This window comes from Hippoglossus hippoglossus, chromosome 15 (genome assembly GCF_009819705.1).
Source record: "Hippoglossus hippoglossus isolate fHipHip1 chromosome 15, fHipHip1.pri, whole genome shotgun sequence".
NCBI classification, from domain to species: domain Eukaryota; kingdom Metazoa; phylum Chordata; class Actinopteri; order Pleuronectiformes; family Pleuronectidae; genus Hippoglossus; species Hippoglossus hippoglossus.
In genome coordinates, this window is record NC_047165.1 from 24,007,598 (window position 1) to 24,031,122 (window position 23,525).

The window sequence follows — 23,525 nt, forward strand, 5'->3', positions numbered from 1 at the left end:
ATTATTTGGTGAAAAAAGTGTCAAAGTTAACACTATATTATTGAAATAGCCCATGTTCAAAAATCACAAGTTTTCTCATAGGACCAAGTGGAACTAGAGGGTCAATGTTTAGCTGTCCATAATACCATATTTTTACTTTGCTTTGTAGCATGTCAGGATCCGCTCAGGCCACATTTGGTGCTTAAGTTTAGAATCAACATGACTCATTGCCTGCTGACCAGGAGTAATAGCAGAGATTTTGCATCTGCAAAGATAGAATAACCTTTGCTTACTGATATCCTTAAAATGAGCAGCACCAGGGCAGCATGCTGGCTTGTCTCACAAAGGGTCAACACAAACCCTCATCCCACTAAATCCTGGGTTTAAAAGCAGCCAAGGCACCTGAATGGTATGCAACGGCTTCAGTCTCTGTTCCATGCCATCTGTCTAATGGAGCAGAGAAAGAAAGATTTATCATACACTTTCTGGAAAGTAAAGAAGTCCACATTTCATAGGATTCAAATTCAGTGTATCACTGTTTTGTATAGGGTCTAGTAATTGAATGACTCAAACCACTGGTTTCTTTGTCTTTGTTTGACTTTTTGTCAATGAAACACCACTCAACCTTTGGGGTTGAGTTGACCTGTCTGAATTTGTTTCTTCAGAAATTGTCCATTACAATTTTGAATAATACTGGATAGGGCTGTAATGATTCTCGAACCAAAACCAAAATCGCAGTCCAGACATCCACGGTTTCGGTTCAAGATACGCGAAGACAGAACCACGACAGGTCTCCCTGCCCAACCTCACATGCTGCCACAGCAGCAGGTGCAACCGGGACCACAACCTTTGGACCACAGCCCTGCGTATCTGAATCAACACAGAAGTGTACTAATAGCTTTTATTTGTTATTTTTTTTATATATATACTGTATATATACTATATATAGAGTTTTCCTAGATTTTATTCTCATAGTCTTTATTCACTCAAAGCGCTTTACAGTACAGTTTTTTGCCATTCACCCACATACAGTACAGTGCATCTATGGGCAGCACTTATTCTATGAGGGGCAATTCGTTCATTGCATCTGGATTTTGCTTTAGTCCTCTATTGCAGCACCTGATTTTAAAGTGGAACTGTGGAATATCCTGAAAATCCCTTTCCCATCTTTTCCATCGGGCTTTCCATCGCTGCCACCTTGGTTTTTATAGCAGCTTTAAAGTTAGTGTTCTCTTTTGGCAGTTTCTATCACTAATTTAACAGCAGACTTTTAAATTTCCAGCTCAGCCCAAATTTCATTCAATTCCAAATCTGCTTGCAGTTATGATAAGCCCATATCACGTTTTTAGGTCACCTACATTACCTATTTGACCACTTGCTCAATAATGCCCCTTGAGTAACATTAGTGTCTCTAAAATAGTATTGTCTGATGTACCCTTCTGATTTTTGTGGTAGCTCAGCAATCCACTGAATTGTGCTTCATGATTCAGTCACATCATGTTCACTACGCAACCCTCAGTATAAAAGTCAAAATGTTATTGATTTACTTGCTGACATAAAAATGTCTGCTTAGTTTGGTTTATACATTTAGCAGTTACATCTTGAAAGGAATTTTCATGAACTAACAAATGATAACAAGTTGACTTCAGCATTTAAATCCAACATGTCCACAGACTTTGTGCTACACTTTGTGGTATTTCACTTGGGCAAACATTTATCCTTGCAGACAGACAGCAAACATATGTGAGATCAAGAAAATACCTTTGAAAATGTTACTGCTAAATGTATAAACCAGGCTAAGGCTATGTCTGAAATCAGTCCCTTGTTCTCTCATTTACCACTCGATAGTGGAGGCTAGCCTAAAACATAAATCACACGTGGACAAGGGTTACTACTGCCTCTGGTTTTCTGTTTGTTTTTGCCATAATACTACATTTGTTAGTGCTGTCAAGGTGATAAATGTCTGTCCTCTACTTTCTCTTTACTTAGAGGACACATTCTCTGGAATGACTATGTAACAGACCTTACATCGTTGGGGAGGTTTTAAGCCCAGTAGTCTGGTCGAGGGCCCAGTCTGATAAGAGGGGAAAGGAGTGGTGAGAGGAAGTGGAGGATAATGACGCTGGTCTTGAAGAACTTGAAGAATTTGGGAACACTTGAGGAAGTGATGTTATTTCCAGGAATCATTGTGTGGAAAGTGGGGGTTTCGACACTAATCACTAACTGTCTTTTTCTAAAGTCTAAAGCATATTTAGTATTATCAGAAAGGTTCTGGCTAAAGATCACATACTTCAACAAAATTCAGCAAAGGCAGAAGATGCTGCTTCACTGCTTTCTGTGTGTTGAAAGTCTTAATAACTTCTGGCTGTACCCAGTCACTCATCACTACTCAGGGTAAAAACAACTGCTCTGACGTTTAAACTACAGATTGATAGAATATGTAACGTCTTTGGCAGATTGTCCTATTGGTCTTCCTAAAAATGAAGTGCTGAGAGCAGAGGTATTAAAAAATACTAAAAACTTACATATCCCCAAGTTTGGTGTTTAACAGGAAAACATGAAATATTTAAATATCTTTACAGTCCAGACCATGAGTATTTGGACAATTTCACTTGTTTATTCTTCGTGCTCTGTGCTTCAAGAATTGATACCATGTTATAGAGCTAAGTTTCAGGCTTATTTTAACTAAGTTTACATTCATATGAACCGGTGGCAACAGGCTGCCCAAAACTGTGGGAGGTACAGCCCTTCTATCACATGATGCCCACATGTTAAGTGTTTAAAAGAATACAAAACCAAAGATATACATGTAGTAAAAAAACAAAACAATACATTTAATATTACCTGGAAACTCTGTTATCGTGACTGTGAAGACTTTGACCAACCGACCTCAGCAGACTCTTTGTATATTCCTGGGTGATTCCCTCCCACAGCTTCACTGCAGCCTCCTTTAGCTCTTGTTAGTTGTGCGGTCTGTGCCTTTAGTATGCTCTTCGCCAAATGGAACATTGTTCAACTGGACATAGATCAAGTGACTGACTCGGCCAGTCGATGATGTTCCACCTCTTCACCCTAAAAAAAAACTAAAAAGCTTGCTGCTTTGACTATATATATAGAAAGCTCCTGCATATCCATCCTGTTGTTTCAGTCAGTATTGGAATCATCAATAAATGCTGGTGCGTCAGTTAGTAGCCATACATGTCCAAACCTAACCTAATAGCACCATATTTGATAGATGAGGTGGTTGCTTTGGGTCACACGCTCTTACTCTTTTCTCCATACCCTTTTCCTTTACATTCTTTTAACAGAGGTTGATTTATTTTGTATCAGTCCACAGACAGAGCTTTGTTCTACAACTCCATTTTCTAGTTTTCTAGGCTCACTTGATTTTTTTAGGAAGCGCCCAAGTGATGTTTTGGCAAACCAGCTTCCTTTGATAGCTCTAATGGAGCTTTGCTTTTTTTAGCCTCATTATCGTCTTCACTCCCATATCTCCTCTTCAGTCCTCATACTAACAGAGAACTCTACCTTAAATTACAGCTCTTAACTCTTAGTCAACCCTGAGCCACATGTGAGTTTTGTGAATGAATTAACATAGAAAAAACACACTGCTGCCCAAGAGACTGTTGGACTGTTAAACCCCTGCAGTTTGACACTGTGCACTAAAAGGGACATGTTTCTCATACTCGTCCTTTCTATATTGATATTAACCTACTCAAATAAAAGCCCAGAGTCGATTGTATTGTCCATTATTGTTTTGTTAAAGTAACTGTGCTGTCTATGTATACATGCATTGTTTGCCATTTCTTTTTCAGAACTCTGTATTTATTTTAATTGTTTCCACTCTTTCCCTACAGCATCCGGTCCATGCCCATGCACCCAGTTCAGAGCCAGCAGTATGTTATAAAGCCCAAATACTACCACACACGCACTACACACACACAGACACATGTTCAGTCCCAACCAGAGAGACCAATCCCCCTAAGAGTCGGACACAACCCCTACCACGGTGAGTAACAATTGGAAAATTCTACATAATGGGTTTGGAAAGTTATTTTCAAATGTGTTTTCTCCCATTAGTCTGCAATTTCCTGTGGTTCTCTCAAACTATTTTTCAAGTTTGAGATACATAATGCATGATAGCCACAAATGCTTGTGTCATTGTCAAATATTACTTTTCTTACTTTTGCTTGAGTTGACTTACTGTAGAACATAAACAATACTAAAGGAGACATGTTTTGAATTCCTGTCTCATTAATTGTGTACAGCAGAGTCCAAAATGTTGTGGTCGCTGACACCCTTTTGTGTGAATATGATCTTGGTGTCCACTGAGTAAATGTGTTCTGCATAGACTTGCACTTGCTGGGTTTCAATTTTAACTAATGTGTTGTCCACATATTTAAACCAGTGGCTCAGTTCTGTTCCTCTGAAGGAGTTCAGGGCTCTGCTTTCTACTCCTTCCTTCTAGTAGTTGGCCACAGTCAGGGGTACTGATGAGCCTGTTTGCATGTCTGGCCTTAATAATGTTGAATACCCAGGTCCAGCAGTCAGTCAGAACTGAAGAAGACTCATGGATGAGAGAGGAAAAATCTTTTACTATCAAGTCCAGTTGTGCTTGTTTGATTTTAACCTTAATGTTTTATCTTATTAATTTTCATGACAAAACATCAGTTTACATTTGTAGTTCATATCAAGAAAGTTTTTAGAAAAGCAACATCTGCAAATATACTTTGAAATAGTTCAGTAAGTGGCTCAATCAGATATGCACTTCTCCATCTAGAGTCAGAGCAGTAGCGCAGAGTGCTGTTCAGCAGGGCAAGCATCAAGCTCAGAGAACTGGCCAAGTGAGGAATCTTGGGAATCCCTGGTAAACAGTTGTATATTCTTGGGAAGCAATCATTGAAATTGCAGGAAAACCTTCAACTTGAGTTTGTCCACAAATGCTCACACCACACACACGTACACACAACTCATCACATCTGCTCTGACACTGACAAAATGGGAAGACTATGGAGCTTGCAGTTGGGTAATAACAGGATTTGTTCAAATTGCAGCTCAAGCAGTAATGGCATAAAGACTTAAGCATTGCCTGCTGTTTGAAAACAATGCAGACTCTAGCTCCACCAAGTAGTGATTTTCCCTTCTAAACTCCTCACATGGTTTCATTTCAATAAATGTTCAAATGACCTAATATCTCACCAACAACAATAGATTAGAGGAATTGTCTGAAAACTGAAACAGATTTGTATCAGAACTGGTGTTTTTTTTTCTTTCCTCTGGCATTATAGAATACTATATCAGTCACAGGAACTAAACCTGGACTTTTACTTTACATTTTGCTGCTGAAACTTAAAGGTTCAGTCTGTAAGATTTAGGTGAAAGGGATCTATTGACAGAAATTTAATATAAAATCATCATAGTGATGTTTTCACGAGTGTGTTTCATCTAAATTATACAAATTGTTGTTTTATTTACCCTAGAATGGGCCCTTTATATTGAAATACTTTATATTTACATCAGGGGGGGTCCTCTCTATGGAGGCCGCCATGTTTCTTGTTGTAGCCCAGACTGGTCAAACTAAACACCTTTTGAGTATTCATGAAAACTGTAGGCTACCACAGGTTCTATTTCATGTTCGGAAGGGGAGGATGACGTGAGGGGTATTCAGCTGCAACATGCAACTTCACCACTAGATGTCACTAAATTCTACACACTGAAACTTTAAGGTGGAGTATATTTATTAACATACATTCTCCAAAGATGAACTGAAGCCGACACAAAAAATATTTTTATAGGTTCTGCTGTGGGAGTGAGATTGGTTGTTGGTCCAGGTAGCCTGAGTATTGGGTGTCAAAATGGAGGAAAGTGCAAAGAGACACAGAACCATCATGTTGGACTCCAAGTAAGCTTCTGCTGAGAAACCATAAGCAATGAGTGCGTCTGTCAGCATGAACAGAACCATAGGTTCTTAAGGCAGATCCCATTGTTTTCATGCACTCACATTTTTATGAGACACTTTTCATATGTGAGCTGCACAAACCATTTAAAGAGAAAAGTAAAAAAAATTGGACCAACTTTGGCAACTGTTACAGATCAACAACGGTCATATTTCACAAGCTTGTGGTTTGTTATTTTGCGGCTTGTCATAAATTCAAGGCCAAAATCGAGCGTCAGACTCCTGTATGCATCTATGAATAAGTCAATATTTTTCAAAGAATCTGTAGACTGTAGTTTGAGTGGTTATGCCTCTGGCCACAGCCAGACAGACCAACTGAGGGTTATTAATGGGGAGGTCAGCAGACAGAACCGTGTTAGTGCTTGGCTTTGCAGTGCTCGAGAAGACCCAGACCTGGCCACACGTCAAAATAACCTCTTTGGCTCAGTTTAATTTCAGCTAACAGTATGTAAATGCCAATGAAATGGTGAGACATCAAAGTTAGAGAGGGAAATGGGACACAGATGCATACACAGCGGGGAGAGGGCAGCCACCAAAATTTCCAAATCATTCACATACACAGTACATTTGTAGGGAAACCAGAGAGAAATTACTGGTTTTATATATGGCTTCCAAATAAATATATAGCAACGCTTGTCTTATTTCAAGACTTGCCTTATTTGAAGCACTTTACATGGTCAAAGTGTACAGTGCCATCTCACCAGAGTGTGGCCTTAGATACTCCATGGGTGTTTATACTGAAGCAGTACTCCATTCCAAATGAGAGACCACAGAATTCACCATAGTGTGACAAAAATATCTAATTACAATTTGTCTGATCAACATTTTTGATTTGAATCGCAAGTGTTTTCTATAAATTACTGTCCAGGCCTGTACTGGTTGTCCACATTGTATCAAATATCTACCAAGTGTAACTACAAATTTATAGTTTCCACATGAACAGGATCTGGTCAAATGATACAGTTGCTTGCCTTGAAAGGTTGACAGTGGTTTTTCCAGGTTCAATTTTTTCAGTCAGTGAAAGAAAAGTCAACATCAAAGTAAACATATGCGTATCCATCAAATCAAAAAACATCTGAATTATGTATCAGATTCATTCACATTTACATATCTGATGTCCAGTGTCTCGTGTCCAGATGAGATTTAAAACACATACATTTACACCACATATCTTTATTTTTTTGGGCTTCATGCTAAGTAAGACTCGCTTTAAATACATTAACAGTTTAGCGTGCATTAACGAACTGTACATATCTAGCACAAATACTTAAATGCATCATGTTAAAGAACAATAAGAAGAATTTGTAATAGTCTCCATTGCCCCTCCTTCTCTCACACAGATTATTCAGTGGTTGATCAGGGACCATACAAACACTCCAGCAGCTCAGTGTGTCTTGTATTTGATAGAGACCGTGTTGCTTAAATGAGACAGAGAACAGCAGCTAATTTCAGTGTCATTTTAGTGTAACTTTAGCTGCCATAGAACTCTGACAATGGATGTAGTAAGAAAATCTGACAATGAGTATATATTTCCACACACAGACATAGTTACACTATTGCGGAATAAAGATTGTATCTGTATCCCAGAGAGACAGCTGCATTTACACCTTTTGAACATCTGGCTAGAATGGATCTCAAATTGCAGAGGTGGTTCAGACAATCCCTCTTGAAAACTTCTTGGATGCATGCACACTTTGCTTTAATGAGATCAGATAGCTGTCTGACCCGCCTGTGTAAATGGGGTCTTAAGTTCAGCTTCAACATGAATATGTAACTTAAGTCTAGCCCACAATATTCTTTGAATGTTTAACTCTGACATACTAACTGCTGAAGTGACATAGATCCTTTCACTCAAAAACAACCATTAAAAGACGCAGGCTTATACTTGTTTGACTGGTGCAAATACTAAAACTTTGAAAATATGACAGTGACACCTTCTGAATACTTAGCATTTTGTCAAAAGTTTAAATATTTGTTTGGGTGTTGATCTGGATCCAAATTGGAAACAGCATTTGGAAACCCTAAATACCATTTTTAAACACTTAATCAGTAACACATAAATAACACTAGGTAGCTCCTCCCTTTATTATCAAACAATCTCAGTTCTAGGTGTCATACATTCAACAAGATGTTGGAAACTTTCCTCTGATATCCTGCTCTGATATCCTGCTCAGAAAGGAGAAATGCTGGACCCAAACCAAAGAACATTAATTCATAATGTGTCAAAGTAAAACTTTGTGTCTTACCTAAAACATGACACCATTTCCCCCTGTGCCTGCCTGTGATGCATATCGTCCATCCCCCAAGAAAGTTCAAATAATACAGCTAGTTTTTCTGTTATTCCTGTCTTGCAGTTTTGTTGCAGTATTATAAAGATAGCTAGGACTGTAGACCCTTTTACAATTAGTCTGTCTACACACACGCTAATTAAACATGACCCGACCCAGGCACGACTAATTGTATAATGTTGATCCAAACCCGCACAGGTGTATCCGTGAAGACCTCTAGTTTGGCTGATATACTAAACTCTGATCTTACCCTCATTCCTGTTCTTGGCAGTAGTGGAACCTGATGTGGTCTCTGCTGTGGTAGATGATAAAAGGTATTATTCATTCTGATGCTTCTCTGTTCACAACAGTTGTAAAGAGTGAGTTACTGTAGTCTGACCATTCCCCTTTTACCTCTCTCATCATCAAGTTGTTTCCATCTATAGAACTGCTGCTCATTGGATGTTATTTGTTTCTCTCTCTGTTGTTCATTGAGACTGTTCTGAAAATCTCAAAAGCTCAGGAGTTTCTCATACCAATAATCATGTCATGGTCAAAGTGATTAAGATCACGTTTCTTTCTCTGTTCTGAGGGTTGAAGCAGCCTGAAATGTATCTGCAGGATTTTACACTTTGCACTGCAGCCACATGGTTGATTGACTGGCTGGAATTTAATTAATAGATAGGTGTGAAGGTTTTTCCTAATAAAGTGGCTGTATGATCTCCCTTTCCCTATACGTGATAAAGACAGCAGAACATAGTGATATCACATCAAATATTAGAAGACACATAAGGCATTGACTTCATTAATAAAAGCCGAATTGTTTGAATAATAATGATGATCTCCTTGTTGAAACAGATTACAATATAGATTTGTGCTACATGTTATTTGACTGATAAGTCCTGAATGGAAACTGTTGGTGCACCAACTTTCCTCATACCCCTCAAATACATCCATTCTGTAAACCTCATCATTAACACTTTTATTAACACACATTCCCATTGCCAAACTGGAGATCTGCGTTTACTGGTTTCAATGTTAAAGCAGAACAATATGACCTGTGATTTCAATCTTAAAACAGTATTATAGGGCAGTGGTTTAATTTTTGCCTTTCCACTCTTTGATCCTATGGATACTGCAGTAACTTTTTCAATCTAAGTGTGTCATGTCAAAGCAATTCAGACATTGTTCCTTCATTGTAAAACAGCCAAACACTATCAGCAAGTTGTGTAAATAGAATTAGCACTTAAAGCATATGAGGCTACATTAACAGAAATACCATGGATGATTTTTGCCCATCGGGCATTCAGTGCTACACTTTGTGAAAGTACTGAAACAAGAAGCCAAGAGCCTTTTTGTCAGCCCTGTCCCATTTGACAAACAGCCTGTCTGCAACTTGCTTTGGCGCCACATCTGGGAAAGTTATTCCCCGTGTCCCCCAGCTATCCCTCGGGCTCTCCCACATTACCAAAACCCCCGCCGACAAATGTTTCTAGTGTAAGCCCTGACTGAAGGTTTCGGCAGAAAGGATCGTCACCTTATCGCCACTTCAATCAGGAGAGACTTTGATTCAATGTTTTAGCTACATTTATTGACATGCGCACAGGCAGTGATGTGAATGTTATAGTCTTTGGCGTATTAGACCCCTATGTGATGTCATCGGGGTTAAGAGGGGGTGAAGCAGAACATAGTACAGGAATTCCCCTAGTCTAGACACTGGTGGTGGTTCAATCAGTCAATCAAATTTGTTTGTATGGCCCATATTCAATATATTTTTTCTGTTGTTTTATTACGTCTGAAGAATAGCTCACCATTGACTTCAATTTTATTGGATTTGGCTGCAACGCTGTTTACCCCTGATACTCCTAAAGTGTTTTGTGGACTCAAACACTTCATCCACCCCGCCATCGGCATAGTGCTGAGTAGATAATGAGTGATTTTTCATTTCTGGGTGAACTATTCCTTTAACCCTCAACAAAAGTAAGGAAAAACTATCAAAAAACCCTATTAAAAGTGAAAATCAAACCATAGAAACCTCAGAGAGAACCACATGTGAGGGATCCCTCTCCCAGGATGGACAGAAGTGCAATAGATGCCACGTGTAACTGAGAACATCAGCAAAATAAGAGTTTACAACATTGATTAGAATAAACAGTTTGTAACATAATGGAAAGTTAATGAATTGAGGAGTTATTGTCAGTAGAGTATCTGGCTAGGCATATTGTATATCAGGCAGTCTTGTTGGATCAGCTGCCACCACGATCAGATGCCACCATAATCCACAATCCATCGTAATGATCCACTGACAATATCGGGATCCATCGTCGTGATCCACAATCAGCTGTCAACACGATACAGGATCACCAATTCGATCACTATCAGTTGAGGTTGAGGATCCAGATGAGGTGATGATGATTCTGCTGAAGAATGGAGGAGATTTCGGTGGAGGTGGGGTCTGCAAGTCGCTGAATGTCGGCTGACTGCGGAAGAGAGGAGAAGGGATTAAAAGTTTGACAGCAGCCGCATGATTGGCTTGAAAAGACTCTGGCAGAATCTGATTGGTCATTTAGAAAAGCCCACAATCAGCTGATCAATGAGCAGGTAAAGTCTTCCTGACTGAATTTACGCTGAGCTTCATAATAACCAAGGAAGATGCTGTGATGGTGTAGAGTAAGAGTAAGAACACTTCACCTTGTCCTAAAATTCAAAAATGGCACTTCTTCCTGAACCACCTTATAAGCTTGACTTATGCCAATGACATACAGGCCAAAAGCAAATATACATTGCTATAACACTGTCAGAGTTATGATGGACTATTTTGAAGAAATGATTAATTAATGCAGCAGATCCAGAGATACATTTTCATTCAATGCATGCCTTTTTCTTGCCAAAGCCTGGGTCCTACATTACCCACAATGCAAATTAGACAGTTTGGTTGAAGATGTATTATGCTAGTGGTGTCTAACGTAGTCTCAAGCCGCCTGCCTCAAACAGAGACAAAAGGGTGGACTGAGTTCTGCTGAGCTCATTTCTTTACAAGTCTTCATTGTTTTCATTTTCAAAGTTTTGGTCTTCAGGCCTAACAAATTCTGAGAATGGGATGCAAAAAGTCAAGCTATTGGTTTTTTTAGACTAGTACCAACCTTGCCTTACATTTTCCTTACTGGTACCAGTAGTACTTTGCTGAATAGCAGGTGTTTTGCCATCAATTAATCTATCCGGCTACTTGATAATCAAGATAACAAGAGTTGACTGATAAAGGGTCAAGATGTGGAGCAACATAGAAAATGACCCTTCTTCCCCATCTAAGTCAATCTGCTGCCACATTTCTGCTCTGAGGCCTCTTTTATTCCCTAGATTGGCTCAAATCAACACTGTGGCCTAATGGAAAACACCAGAAAGAAAGAAATTGCCCCCCTGACTTCAGTAGTTATATGTTTCTATCTTTTTATATTTATATATTATATTATATATATTATATATATTATTATATATATATTATATATTATTATATATATATTATATTATATATATATATATATTTTTTTATATTTATATCTATCTTTTTATAGTTATATGTTTCTATCTTTTTATATGTTTTCCATCCCTCCCCACTACACTCTCTCCAGCCTCTCTGCAGTCTCAGCCTGAACATTTTCTTCTTTCAAGTTGATTGATGGCTGTATTGTGGCTGGGATGCTCTTTGACTCCCTTTCCATATGCTCCACACAATCAAGGACCTCTGCCAACAACATGTGCATAGAGGCCTAGAAGTGAAGTTAAGGGAAGTAGCAGAGCTTTTTGAGGATTCAGATATAGAATCTCGTTACTGTAGCCATGCACCTGCTGCTCAGAACCATGTTAATTTAGTTGTGACATTGCAAAGATTGTTATGAATGTTATATGAATGTGCTGAACATTGAGAGACATAACCAAATCCTTACAGAGCCAGTTCCAACTTCTTAAAATACTTACAATCAGTCAATTAATATTATCCCCACATAAAACTACCTGTGTTTACTTTTTTTCAATGATCATGGCGCCCACCGTGGCAGACGTCTTTGCTCGCTTCCCTCCTGAACGCCGTGTGTTTTTTTATTGGACTTACAACAAGCACGCTCTATTAGATATTGCCATGGTAGCAGTACGACTCTGCATTTACTAGTTTTATACCTCTGGAACTTCACCTCATTGTTCGCCCCACACAAGACCACCGCCACCACCGTGAAGGCCCCACAGCACCGCGCTCAGGTGAAGTAGGTGACCCAAGGAGACCGCTGCGGAGGCGGAGACGCAAGCGAGGCAAGAAGGGGGGACTCCATGCCAGGCTAAAAGCTTGTGCTAGCCGACCACCGCTACCCAGCCTCCTGCTAGCTAACGTCCGGTCACTGGAGAACAAACTTGATGAGCTGAGAGCCAGGATCATTACACAATGGGAAGTTAGGTACTGCTGTGCTTTAATTTTCACAGAGACTCGGCTGTCAGCCAAAGTGCCGGAATCAACCGTACAGCTACAGACTCACTCCATTCACCGCTGCCTTCAGTAAGGCTAAAGGGGGTGGCGTGGGTGTGTTTGTCAACAACTCGTGGTGTGGAGACGTCCACAAACATGGTTCACCAGACGTTGAGCTGCTGTTGTTGAAATGCCGACCCTATTATCTACCAAGGGAATTCGATGCTGTGTTTTTGGCCGCTGTTTATATTCCCGCGCGAGCTAATTCATCAGCAGCACTCAGCAAACTCCATGACTTCATCAGCGAGAAAGAAACGGCTCACCCCGATGCTGCGTTCATTGTCGCAGGAGACTTCCACCCCTGCAACCTAAGGACTGTGCTCCCAAAATACTTCCAGCATGTAAACGTTCCCACACAAGATCGGAATATGCTGGATCATGTTTACAGCAACATCTGTGGTGCATACAAAGCTGCCCCCCGCCCCCATTTTGGACTCTCAGACCACATCTCCCTATTCCTATACCCAGCCTACAGACAAAAACTCAAACAAACAAACCCAGTGAGTAAACAAGTTAAACTCTGGTCTTCAGAAACTGAGAGCATCATGCAGGACTGTTTCTCACAGACAGACTGGGATGTGCTTAAAGCTGCAGCCAGACTGGAGGATTCTGCCATCAACATACAGGAGTACGCTGAATGTGTGACTGGGTACATTAGCACCTGCATTGATAACATTTTGCCCACCATACAAGTCAGGAAGTTTCCAGAAGCCCTGGAGGAACAGTCAGGTACGTCAGATGCTGCATGCTCGGTCTCTTGCATTTCGATCAGGGGACGAGATGGAGTACAAAACAGCAAGTACAGACTGAGAAAAACCATCAAAGATGCTAAAAAGCAGTACAAGGAGAAACTGGACAGCTTCGACTCTACTGTCGATGCCGGGCGGATGTGGCTGGGTCTGCAACACATCATAGAGTATAAGGGCAACACCACAGGGATCACCCTGCCTGAACAGCTCAACTAATTCTACACCAACTACGAGACCTCCGGCAGTGTGGAAACAGCATATAGACGTGAGGTGGCAAGTCTGGTGACATGGTGTGAAGAGAACAATCTCAAACTCCACATGGACAAGACCAAGGAAATGATCATGGACATGAAAAAGGAAAGGAGAACTCATCGGCCATTGTTCATCCATGGGCTTGAGGTGGAGAGGGTGAGCAGCTTCAAATTCCTGGGCGTCTACATCAGTGATGACTTCACCTGGACACTAAACACCACCCAGCTGGTCAAGAAAGCACAACAGCGGCTGTACTTCCTGAGGAGGCTGAGGAAATCCGGCATGTCACCAAAGATCCTCAGCAACTTCTACAGCTGCATCATTGAGAGCATCTTGACCAGCTGCATCACCGTGTGGTATGGGAGCACCACTGCAATGGGCCGCAAGCACCTGCAGAGAGTGGTAAAGACTGCTGAGAGGATTACAAGTACATCACTACCCTCTCTGCAGGACATCTACCACTGCAGAGCCCACAGAAGAGCCTGCTCCATTGTTAAGGACCTCACCCACCCCCAACACAGACTGTTCACACCTCTGCCCTCTGGTAGAAGGTACAGAAGTGTGAAATGTAGGACGTCTAGCCTGAGGAACAGCTATTATCCACCGGCCTCAGACTGTATAACGCTCACTGGCCCTGACACGACCCTGGACTACACCCAAACACACAGATCCTTCTCTTCCCATTGTAGTGGACTGAATATATGACAAATAAAACACTTTGAACTTTGAACTTTTTACCTAACAAGTGAACCTTTGTGGCTGTGTGAATTATGACTGCTTAAACAACAGACAATGTGTGGTTTCTTTAATTCAACATTGCAGCAACAGTGCAACTGGGTAGCTTCTTAAACTTGATCAAGGATAAATTCAAACTTTCGAAGAAGTCTTAGTAACCAAACCTTAACCACATATACAGTATATAGTAGATATTTTGGAAGATAGCTGCAAGCCTACTGGCTTGTTATTGAAAGATGAGGTGTTTCCTCAGAGTACACACTATACATAGTCTTATTAGTCTGATGTCACAGAAGCGCAGAATGTCTGTGCAGTGTGTCAAATTCATCTTTTAGGTCAAAACGTCAACAAGTTGTTCTCAGCACAAGTTTGTTTTGTCAGGGCCCTGACAGATATATTTCCAAAAATATTTGGATTTGATTAAACTTGTCTCTCATGATAAACTGAGACCAGTAAGTCACTGCCAAAAAGTCACTTTTTTAAACGAACAGTAACAAATGGTCAGAGACCTAAACACCATGTCTTAAACTTGGTTCTTAAATATCGAGTCTGTGATTTGACCACTGACAGAAGTATAATCAAATGGGTCGAAAAATCACCAGTTCTAAGATAAAAGTATAGAAAACAGAAACCAACTTAAAAAATTAAACTCTCAATGGCATTTCTAAACATTCATAACTTAGATTGAGTTTAATTGTTTTGTTGTTTAGCCTTAATAGACAAATTGTGATTTTTGAATATGGGCTTTACATGTAAAATTGGATTGATTGATTAATTAACTAAATACATACATCACATACATTAGGTATATAATTTCGGTATTTCCATTAATGCATAGAACATGCAATGTAATAATCTGCAGTGAGCAGCTTCAAACTTTTACAATTTTCACAATCCTTTCACTGTACTTTGAGAAAGGACTCAGTACTCTTCACTCTTCTCTCCTTCTTTTGAATCTGCTCTGAGGGCTGGGTTTTATGAGGGTGGGGAGGAAGACACAGCACACGGGGAGACGAGTAGATACGCTTTTGTCTTACAGTGCTTCTAAGGGCTACTGCGATCATGTCTTGATCTCCGTCTTGACTCAAAGAAACATAATTTCAGATCTTTTTTTTATTTGATGTGCTATGTTCACAAACCTCAAGAGTAAAAAGGAAGGAGGAAGAAAGAATGAGAAGAAAATTGAAAAGAGAGGAACGCAGAGGCATGGGCTAAAGGTGGCATGCTCGCTGTCTGTTTTGGAAGAAAGCTTGGTACGGTCAATATGCCAATATCCACCTCTCAGAGTCTTACAGGGTGATGAAGAACTGGAAGGCATCCCAGAGTTTTGTTTGCTGACTTTCTGTCTCTCCCAGATTTTTTCTTTTTTCTTTTTTTTTTTTTTGCTGCTCACGTTTCACAGGCGCCACTGGACTTATGATCAGTGGAGGAGGAGGAGAAACAGATAGTATACGAGTGCCGGGAGCAGATTTTGTCATAGGTTTTTCCAAATTGAACAGTTGTTCTTTGTTGATTATTTGTTGTTGCTTTGACTGGAGCCTCACCTGCTGATCTGTGAGAAGCTCTAACCTGAAAGTGATCTAACATTTTCCGATGGATCAAAGAATAATCAGATCTCGTCTGCTCTTCCTACCCCTCCTTGTCATGGTGTGCGCCATATTTTCGGCAACAGTGGGCAACCATACGGGAAGGATCAAGGTGGTCTTCACACCCACCATCTGCAAGTTAACCTGCATTGGAGGCAGGTGTCACAACAACTGTGAGCTGGGAAACACCACTACCATCATCAGTGAGAATGGCCATGCCACAGACACCCTGACAGCACCCAACTTCAGAGTAGGTAAGAAATCTTTTTTTACTTACCTTTTATACTTGCTTAAAGGAGAAATCAGCACTGACTTTCCTACCACATAGACATGTGACTTCGGAGGGCATTACATTGACTTACTATCGTTTCCTGGAGACATATCCTGACCCAAACCTGATCCTAACCATACCCATGTCTTAAGCATGTCTTAACCCTAAAGTTTAATAATTCATGTCATAGGGCTTTTTGTCGACATAAGTTAGACACGTTTTTATACTGTGACTTTGTGAACAGATTTAGGTCCCTACAACAGGATTACACAAACACACATGTCCTATATGCCTGGGGTATTCAGTTCAAATTAGAGAGGTCCAGATATTGTAGTTCATAATTATTTTAAATCTGGGCTGGAAATGTTTCAGGGCCATTCTCATACACATGTGTGGGTTTTATTGGCGAGCCCGAAATGGTATTTGTTTTTAATAAAGTTTCATTTGAAGTTACTTTTCTTACTTTTCTCTGACTCACATAACTCTGTCAAATCTCTCATCTTTCCCTGGTGTGTCACCGACTCCGGTTGGAACAAAGAGTCATCAGAATTCATAGATTTGAATGGCTGAGTGGCGTCACCTTATATGATTTACAACATATGCAATTGTTCTATGAGTTTCGTGGGTTAGGAAAGCAGTGCCAGTCAAAACTGAACAATTCTCAATGATTTATAGGTTATAGGTCTGGGTTTGGATAGGGCAGCGTCTGGCTGCGGATCAAAACCAAGATTGCCATGACCCATGGTATATGGTGTACAGGGTTGTACACATATCAGTTGTGATCTAATTCAAAGTCGTGCAAACTGCACTTACAAAATCTGACCTTCAGCCTGGGGTGCTTAGTAAGTGCATAAAACTACAGCCTGCTGTCCCCCAGATTTCCTGTCACATTATTTTATGGAGACAGTAGAAAGTGACAGGTATGGCAGGGGAGAGAGAAATGATGCAGCAAGGCCCGGGCTGGATTTGAACTCAGGCTGCTGCAGTACCATGCTCTACCAGATGAGCCATCAGGGCACTTGTGTCTGATCTCCTTGTCAAGATGAGTCACAAACGTAGAGAATAATGATGCTTAAGAGACACAGTCAGACCCTCTCTATACCTCAGCACAACTGTCCAATCACTGTAAACCGGGCGTACAGGTCAGTTTGTCAGTGGAAAGTTTATGAATTTGAGAATAAAAGTCAAGGCCTTAAAGGTTTTTGGAAATTGATATTAATAGACAAAGGTCACTGAGGGGCGCTTGACTTGATACAAACATTGAAATTGAAGTTATTTGAACGTGCTGTTTTTGCTTGGTAAATGGGCTTCATTCTGCTGTCTTGTGTCATGCTCTCTGGCTGTTCAACTAAGTCATTATTATCTTAGCTCATGGTCAAGGCATCTGTGTCAGTCTGAAACTAGCAAAAACTTGTATTGTGCTTTGTGTGACTTTGCAGCGGATATAAGATAAGACCCATTTGTCTCACTTGTGTCATAAAGGCCAGATCCATTGTCTATAATGCTAGGGTGACATGTGTAACATGATTAAAGTGGGAGTAAATGTTCTCTCACTCAATGTATACAATAATGTAGCTATCTGAGGCGATCATGAAGCAGCTCCTGTGTAATGGAGCTCATGGGTGTTTCTTTAATGTGACGCACAAACCCAACAAGTCTGAACCTGCCTCAGTCCTTTGATTGGCGTCTCTGGCCCTGACATATGCAAGAACCTGGGAGGAGCAGAACAAGATGAATTCCTGTGTGACTCAGCTTCACAAATTAGTATACCTGGGGTAACATTGGCTCAGAGAGAAAAGAAAAAAACGATACCGTTGTTAACCGTTGTTAACGGAGGAATGATTTCTTCTGTTTACAGGAATGATTTGCAATGATTCACTAATGGAAGATATTTAAATTATTGTAGTGCTTTTGCGTAAAAGTCAATATGTGCAAACTTTGACCTGTGAATCTGACCCACTGACCACTGACCAAACGTCTTCCTCCTGCTCTGACCTCTGAGGAGGTGGTCACACAACAGTCCAAAATGTGCAAAGCTTGCCTTTTGATTAAACTTTTTTTTTTATTCACTTCTATTCAGACAGAGTGAAGGATCATTTTCTATGGTTTACCATCAGTCATAAAACAGAATTGAGTGCTTTTTTGTCCTCTGCTATACCAAGGATGTATTATGACCTGTATTGTGATGTATTATGATTCATTTGAGCTCATGCCACTATTGTGTGTGTGCGTGTTTGTGTATGCTAATTCATAGTTCTAGGACTCCACCAAAGCAGCTTTGTAGGATTCACAGTTTGCAAAGTCCTTATGACTACCTTTTATGCAGCCGCTCACTTGAGCCTCTGACTGAAACAGGTGATATAGCTCAGGCCTCTTTAAGAGCCCTTCTGATTGGCTGAACATCCAGAAGCCTGTTGAAGGGTAGCACACCCAACACCTGTTAGCAATGCTTTAGCCTCTTACTGCTCTTGTGAAAGCAAACTGTGAACCTAAGTAATTAATTGATTGGAAATGGATACTACTCAAATCCATCTGCATGTGTGTGAGCCTGAATCTGATCCCGGATGGAAGAGTGAACAAAACTGACATCCACAGAAAAAAAGATCACAGCAGGACATCTCTGTTCAGTGAATACTACGTCCATTTCCTGATTTTTGTGCAACATTTCAGATTTAATCCTTCGATCAAAATCTGTACTTTACAGAAACAAACCTGACAAATTTGTATTTGTGGAAAATGAGCTATGACGTTTAAAGTGGAAAACTTTGCTGTTAGGAAATAAAAAGCTAATGTTTCTTGTAAAATATTATTCAGCAGTTATTTGTATGGTGGAGTACATTATACAACTCCAGTATATTGTTCATTATAGTGTAAACCTATTTCACTTTGTACCTCAGTTATGATGTAGCCGTACTGAACTATATCCAGAGATTTCATCAGTTGCTTCAGTCAGTACTGAGGCGGGTTTTCCTTGGACTTTAATGTCACTCTTTTCTGTAGTGGCTCAGTGTTAGAGGAGATTTTAAATAAACCACCATAAACCAAAGCACTTAACATATCAGCATAAGTAAAAAGCTATAGGTTCTGTCAATCAGAAATAGAAAAACAGTAAAATAGGCATATGTTTCATTATTTTCCAAGCAGCTGTTGACATTGTGATCCTGCATGTTGCGGAAGAGAAGGCTGCAGAACCTGCAAAACAGTTTCTTCACATTGCACCTGGGTCTGATCGGAGGTGGATAAATAGAGCTTCAGACTCGAGAGCCTGTCCAGGCTCGCTTCGTTCCTCCTATGCCCTCAGTCTTTCTTTCTTTCCTTCCTTTCTTACTCTGTCTTCCTCGTCCCTGTGACAGGGTGCAGACTTGGGCAGATGAAAGTTTATTTGCCGCTAAGATTAAGTTTAAAGAGACAAGGCAGACTAAATCGCCCCTGTCTTGTTTATCACACTTACCTGATGAGAGAGGGGGAGAGGGAAGAGTGTTGATTTATGAATTAGTAGAAGGAAAGGTTGGATCTGTTTCAACTTGCTCACAGACCATGATGACACGAGGGGCCTCACATTGATATTAAATTGACAATATAAGGCTTGGGAAATGCATTTAACAGGGTTTGGACAGTTTAACATTTTTAAATTTAGTTCTTTAGGACAGAGATGATCCAAAAAGCACAGAAGAGTCTGTCCTGTGGTCTCCAGCCACTGGTTTCATGAAACGTGGAGAAAACAATTGGCTGATCGATGATGATGATGATGGTCTCTCACCTGTACGGACTGTTTGTTTCCTAAGTAGCCCCAATTGAATGGTGAATTACTGAATGAATAAACTGTTAACATTTATTTCATAGTTTCTTTATTTAGGCCAGGGTTCTTATTTATTTTCTTATTCATTTTTTCATAATTCTTTTAAAAAATTGGTTCTATTGAGCTTGACACCCCATTGTCCTTATTGGCACAAAGAAAACTAAAAGCTGTGCTGTGTCTCCCTTGAGTATGTTATCTCCATTCTTTCTTCTATTGCAGTTACAAAACTTCTTAAGGATTACAGAAAGTTACAATATGTTGATCCAATGTGTAAAACAGATATTGGAATAAGTCGCAGAAGTCAAAATTGCAAGAAATGATTAACCAAATTCACCCTGTAGGGGGGTACCTGCATCTTTACCCTTTATCAGGGTGAACCCGCCTGGCCCCTTGTCGGCATCGAGGTGCATTACTCTGCTGGTCAACAAGAGATTCTTCTCCTCTGCTCTTTTCTAATCACTCACACTTAGAGCTGATCTTTATAAAAACCTGCTGAATTCATGTTCCTGGATAAACAGGCGTTGCTTCTGCTGCAACAATGAAGTAAAAAAAAAAACTCTGCGTTGTGTGACAATATGAGGGAAGTACTTCCATCCTGTCTGCAGACTTTGTCTCAGTCGCTAAAAAAAACTGATAACCACATGTATTTAGTTATTAATCAATGGTGTGGGATCATGAATCTGGATCGTTCCGGTAACTTTAACACTGATGTCCTGGCTGTACGCATCACGTTACGTCTCTTGTTGTGCGTAGCACATGAACTACGTGCGCACATGCCTCATTAACTCCGGAGAGAATCAACAAACACAATGTAAACTTTAGTACTGTTCAGGTTTTAATAACTTCTGATTAGTGTTGGTGTTTATCGTTAAAGTGTAAAGTGAGCGCAGGTCAGCGGGAGAGTGGAGGGAGGACATTTAGACAGGAGACTCTGAAATGGTAAAAGACGACCTTTAATGGGCGTCTGTCCTGATCCTGAAGTAGCAGGGTTATAATTATTCAGCGGCACGACATAGCTAAAAACATGAACGTAGCAGAAAACATGAATCTATTATGTTCTGTCTCTGCATCAATGTAGAGTCGTCCACATCCGCATCGCGATGCATCTAAGACTCGAGAAAATTTCCCCACCTGTAATATATATATATATATATATATATATGAGAAAAGACTGAGTCTAACATTTACAAATGTATGGATAAAATAAATTATCAGACAGAGATGAAGGGAGCAGTACTGACTATTGTAATGATAACAGTATTGTCTGTAATAGTATTTCAGTCAGACAACCTAACCCTAACCCACATTTTGATGAGGCATTAATGCGTTGAAGAGGAGGAAAGAGAAGCTCCATGTGTCATGTGACCCCTGACAATCTAGTTTGATAGCAGTATCACTAAGAGCTGGTCCGAGGCAGACCTGAGCTAGCTCTAACTATAATCTTTATCAAAAAAGAAAGCTTTTAGGCGTACTCTTAAACGTAGAATGGGTGTCTGCCTCCCGAACGGAGACTGGGAGATGATTCCACAGGAGAGAAGCATTTACAAGCTCATCTGTTGATTGGAACGGAGCAAATGAACAAAAGATTTGAAAACAGCCTTCATGTCTTAAATGTCTTAGATGATCCTCAAAAAGTATTGGATGGATTTCCCCTCAGAGACAGAATAAATTGTTGAATGTTTCTTTGGTTTATGAATTAATAACTGCATATTGTAGTACATACTACAGTCCCAGCTGCAGTTATTCCTTATACAGTTAACTTAGTAACATTGTAATGTTAAAAAAACAGCATCATTGTTAACATTGTTAGCATTTTGCTAATTTGCCAAAGTGTGATGGAATGTTTGATTTCGGAGGTGTCATACATCAATCACGTCCAGCAACAACAACTGTCAACAGAAGTCTCCAGTCACTTCAACATTTGAAAACTGATCAAAAGAGTTGAAATTATAAGGGTCTAATATATATGTAATAAATACTATGAGCCTTTTCTTTTCATACTTTAGTTTACTTCATGCCACTAAGCATTGAGCAAATTATTATTGCATTAAGGCTTCAATGCAATATCATTCCATTGTGCTACTAACACCACTCTGATGACAACCACCTCTTCTTTCACTGCAAATGTGTAACCATTAGCCCACTTGTTCTGTATCCACTACAACTAGCTGCTGTTTCCACTGCAACTTTTTTTCATTTTAAAACACATTTAAACATTATAATTCTGAATCTTCAAGCAATTGTATATAATTTCCCCAGAATATCTGATTTCCTGGTTTTCGTTATTGTTCCCATGACAATTTTTTTGGTCAGGCAGTCACTGTAGAAAATCTAGGTCTTGGCAAAGGTGAGATGAAAACTACTCGGCTAGTCCATGATAGTTTGGTGATAGCAGAAACAATTCATGGAATGACATGATGTCGCTTACGAGTATTCTTTTTTAAATTGGACATCTTCAGGCTGTTGTGTGTGTCTTCTGTTTGGCCGGCCGCAGCCCCTGGAGAGTGGATTTAAGTGGTGTTTTTCCAGCTCTTCTGGCTTTTTTTCTCCCAGGTGAGTGGAGCAGCTGGCCAAGTGCTGAGAGCTTTCTGGCCTTCGGCTCCTGCTTTCTTTATTAAAGACGCCTGTAGCTGCCAGCTCATTTGTGTCACTTGCAGTCCAGATGCTTTCAAATCATTTACAGTTGGATGAAAACAAATAGAGTCAGGGTGGAGGTATGGGTGGTGGGTTGAATGTGAAACAGAAGGAAAGGGACAGGTGTATAGCATTTAATGTAGAGGAAAGCAGTTCAGCAATATTCTGACCATGCCTCTCATCTTGTATGCAATAACTCCTGCAAGCTGTAAATGTGTCATCTTATGCACCAATCACAATGCAACAAGTCCATTTTTAACCTTTAGATCCACGAGTTTCTCAGGTAACTATTTTGAGCTGTAGTGAGAATGTTAGAAAGTTACAAGTTACATACAGACTGCTCAAATCATCTAATCAAATCCAATAAAGGATCAGGTCTGTTTCAGGTAAACTAAATATGATCTTCATCACTGAGAAAAAAAAAAAGAAAATTCAAACTGAAGGAAGCTCTATAACTGCTCAGCTGAGTCGCACCATCTAATTTACCATATCAATAGAGAGATGGCTTTCAATATACATGTTGCACTAAAGGTGAACTCATACAACATATTTCCATTTTTGACTTTCAAGAACATTTTAAGTGAACTATTTAAAAATATTGCAAAGAGATGAGCTCGGTCCACCATTTGGGAACCAGGACAGCAATCAGTCATGATTTTGTTGAGTGGTTAGCTCGCAGTGAAGGAGCAGCAAGCCAACTGGCAGATGCAGAGCTGAGTGGACGGGCTGGGGTGTAAGGTTTGAACCATGTCCTGGATGCAAACATAGAAGAATTAGACGTCAA

General features: G+C 40.1%; 1 protein-coding gene across 5 annotated transcripts in view; it reads left to right on the plus strand.

The window, feature by feature from the left end:
* ltbp1 (latent transforming growth factor beta binding protein 1) overlaps positions 1-23,525 on the plus strand; it is a 122,894-nt gene that overhangs the window by 32,561 nt on the left and 66,808 nt on the right. For all 5 annotated transcript variants that reach the window (XM_034608295.1, XM_034608294.1, XM_034608297.1 and 2 more), the window contains exons 4-5: positions 3,837-3,988; positions 16,124-16,291. In XM_034608295.1, the coding sequence (XP_034464186.1) occupies positions 3,837-3,988; positions 16,124-16,291 (320 nt within the window). The remainder of the gene's footprint in view (positions 1-3,836; positions 3,989-16,123; positions 16,292-23,525) is intronic.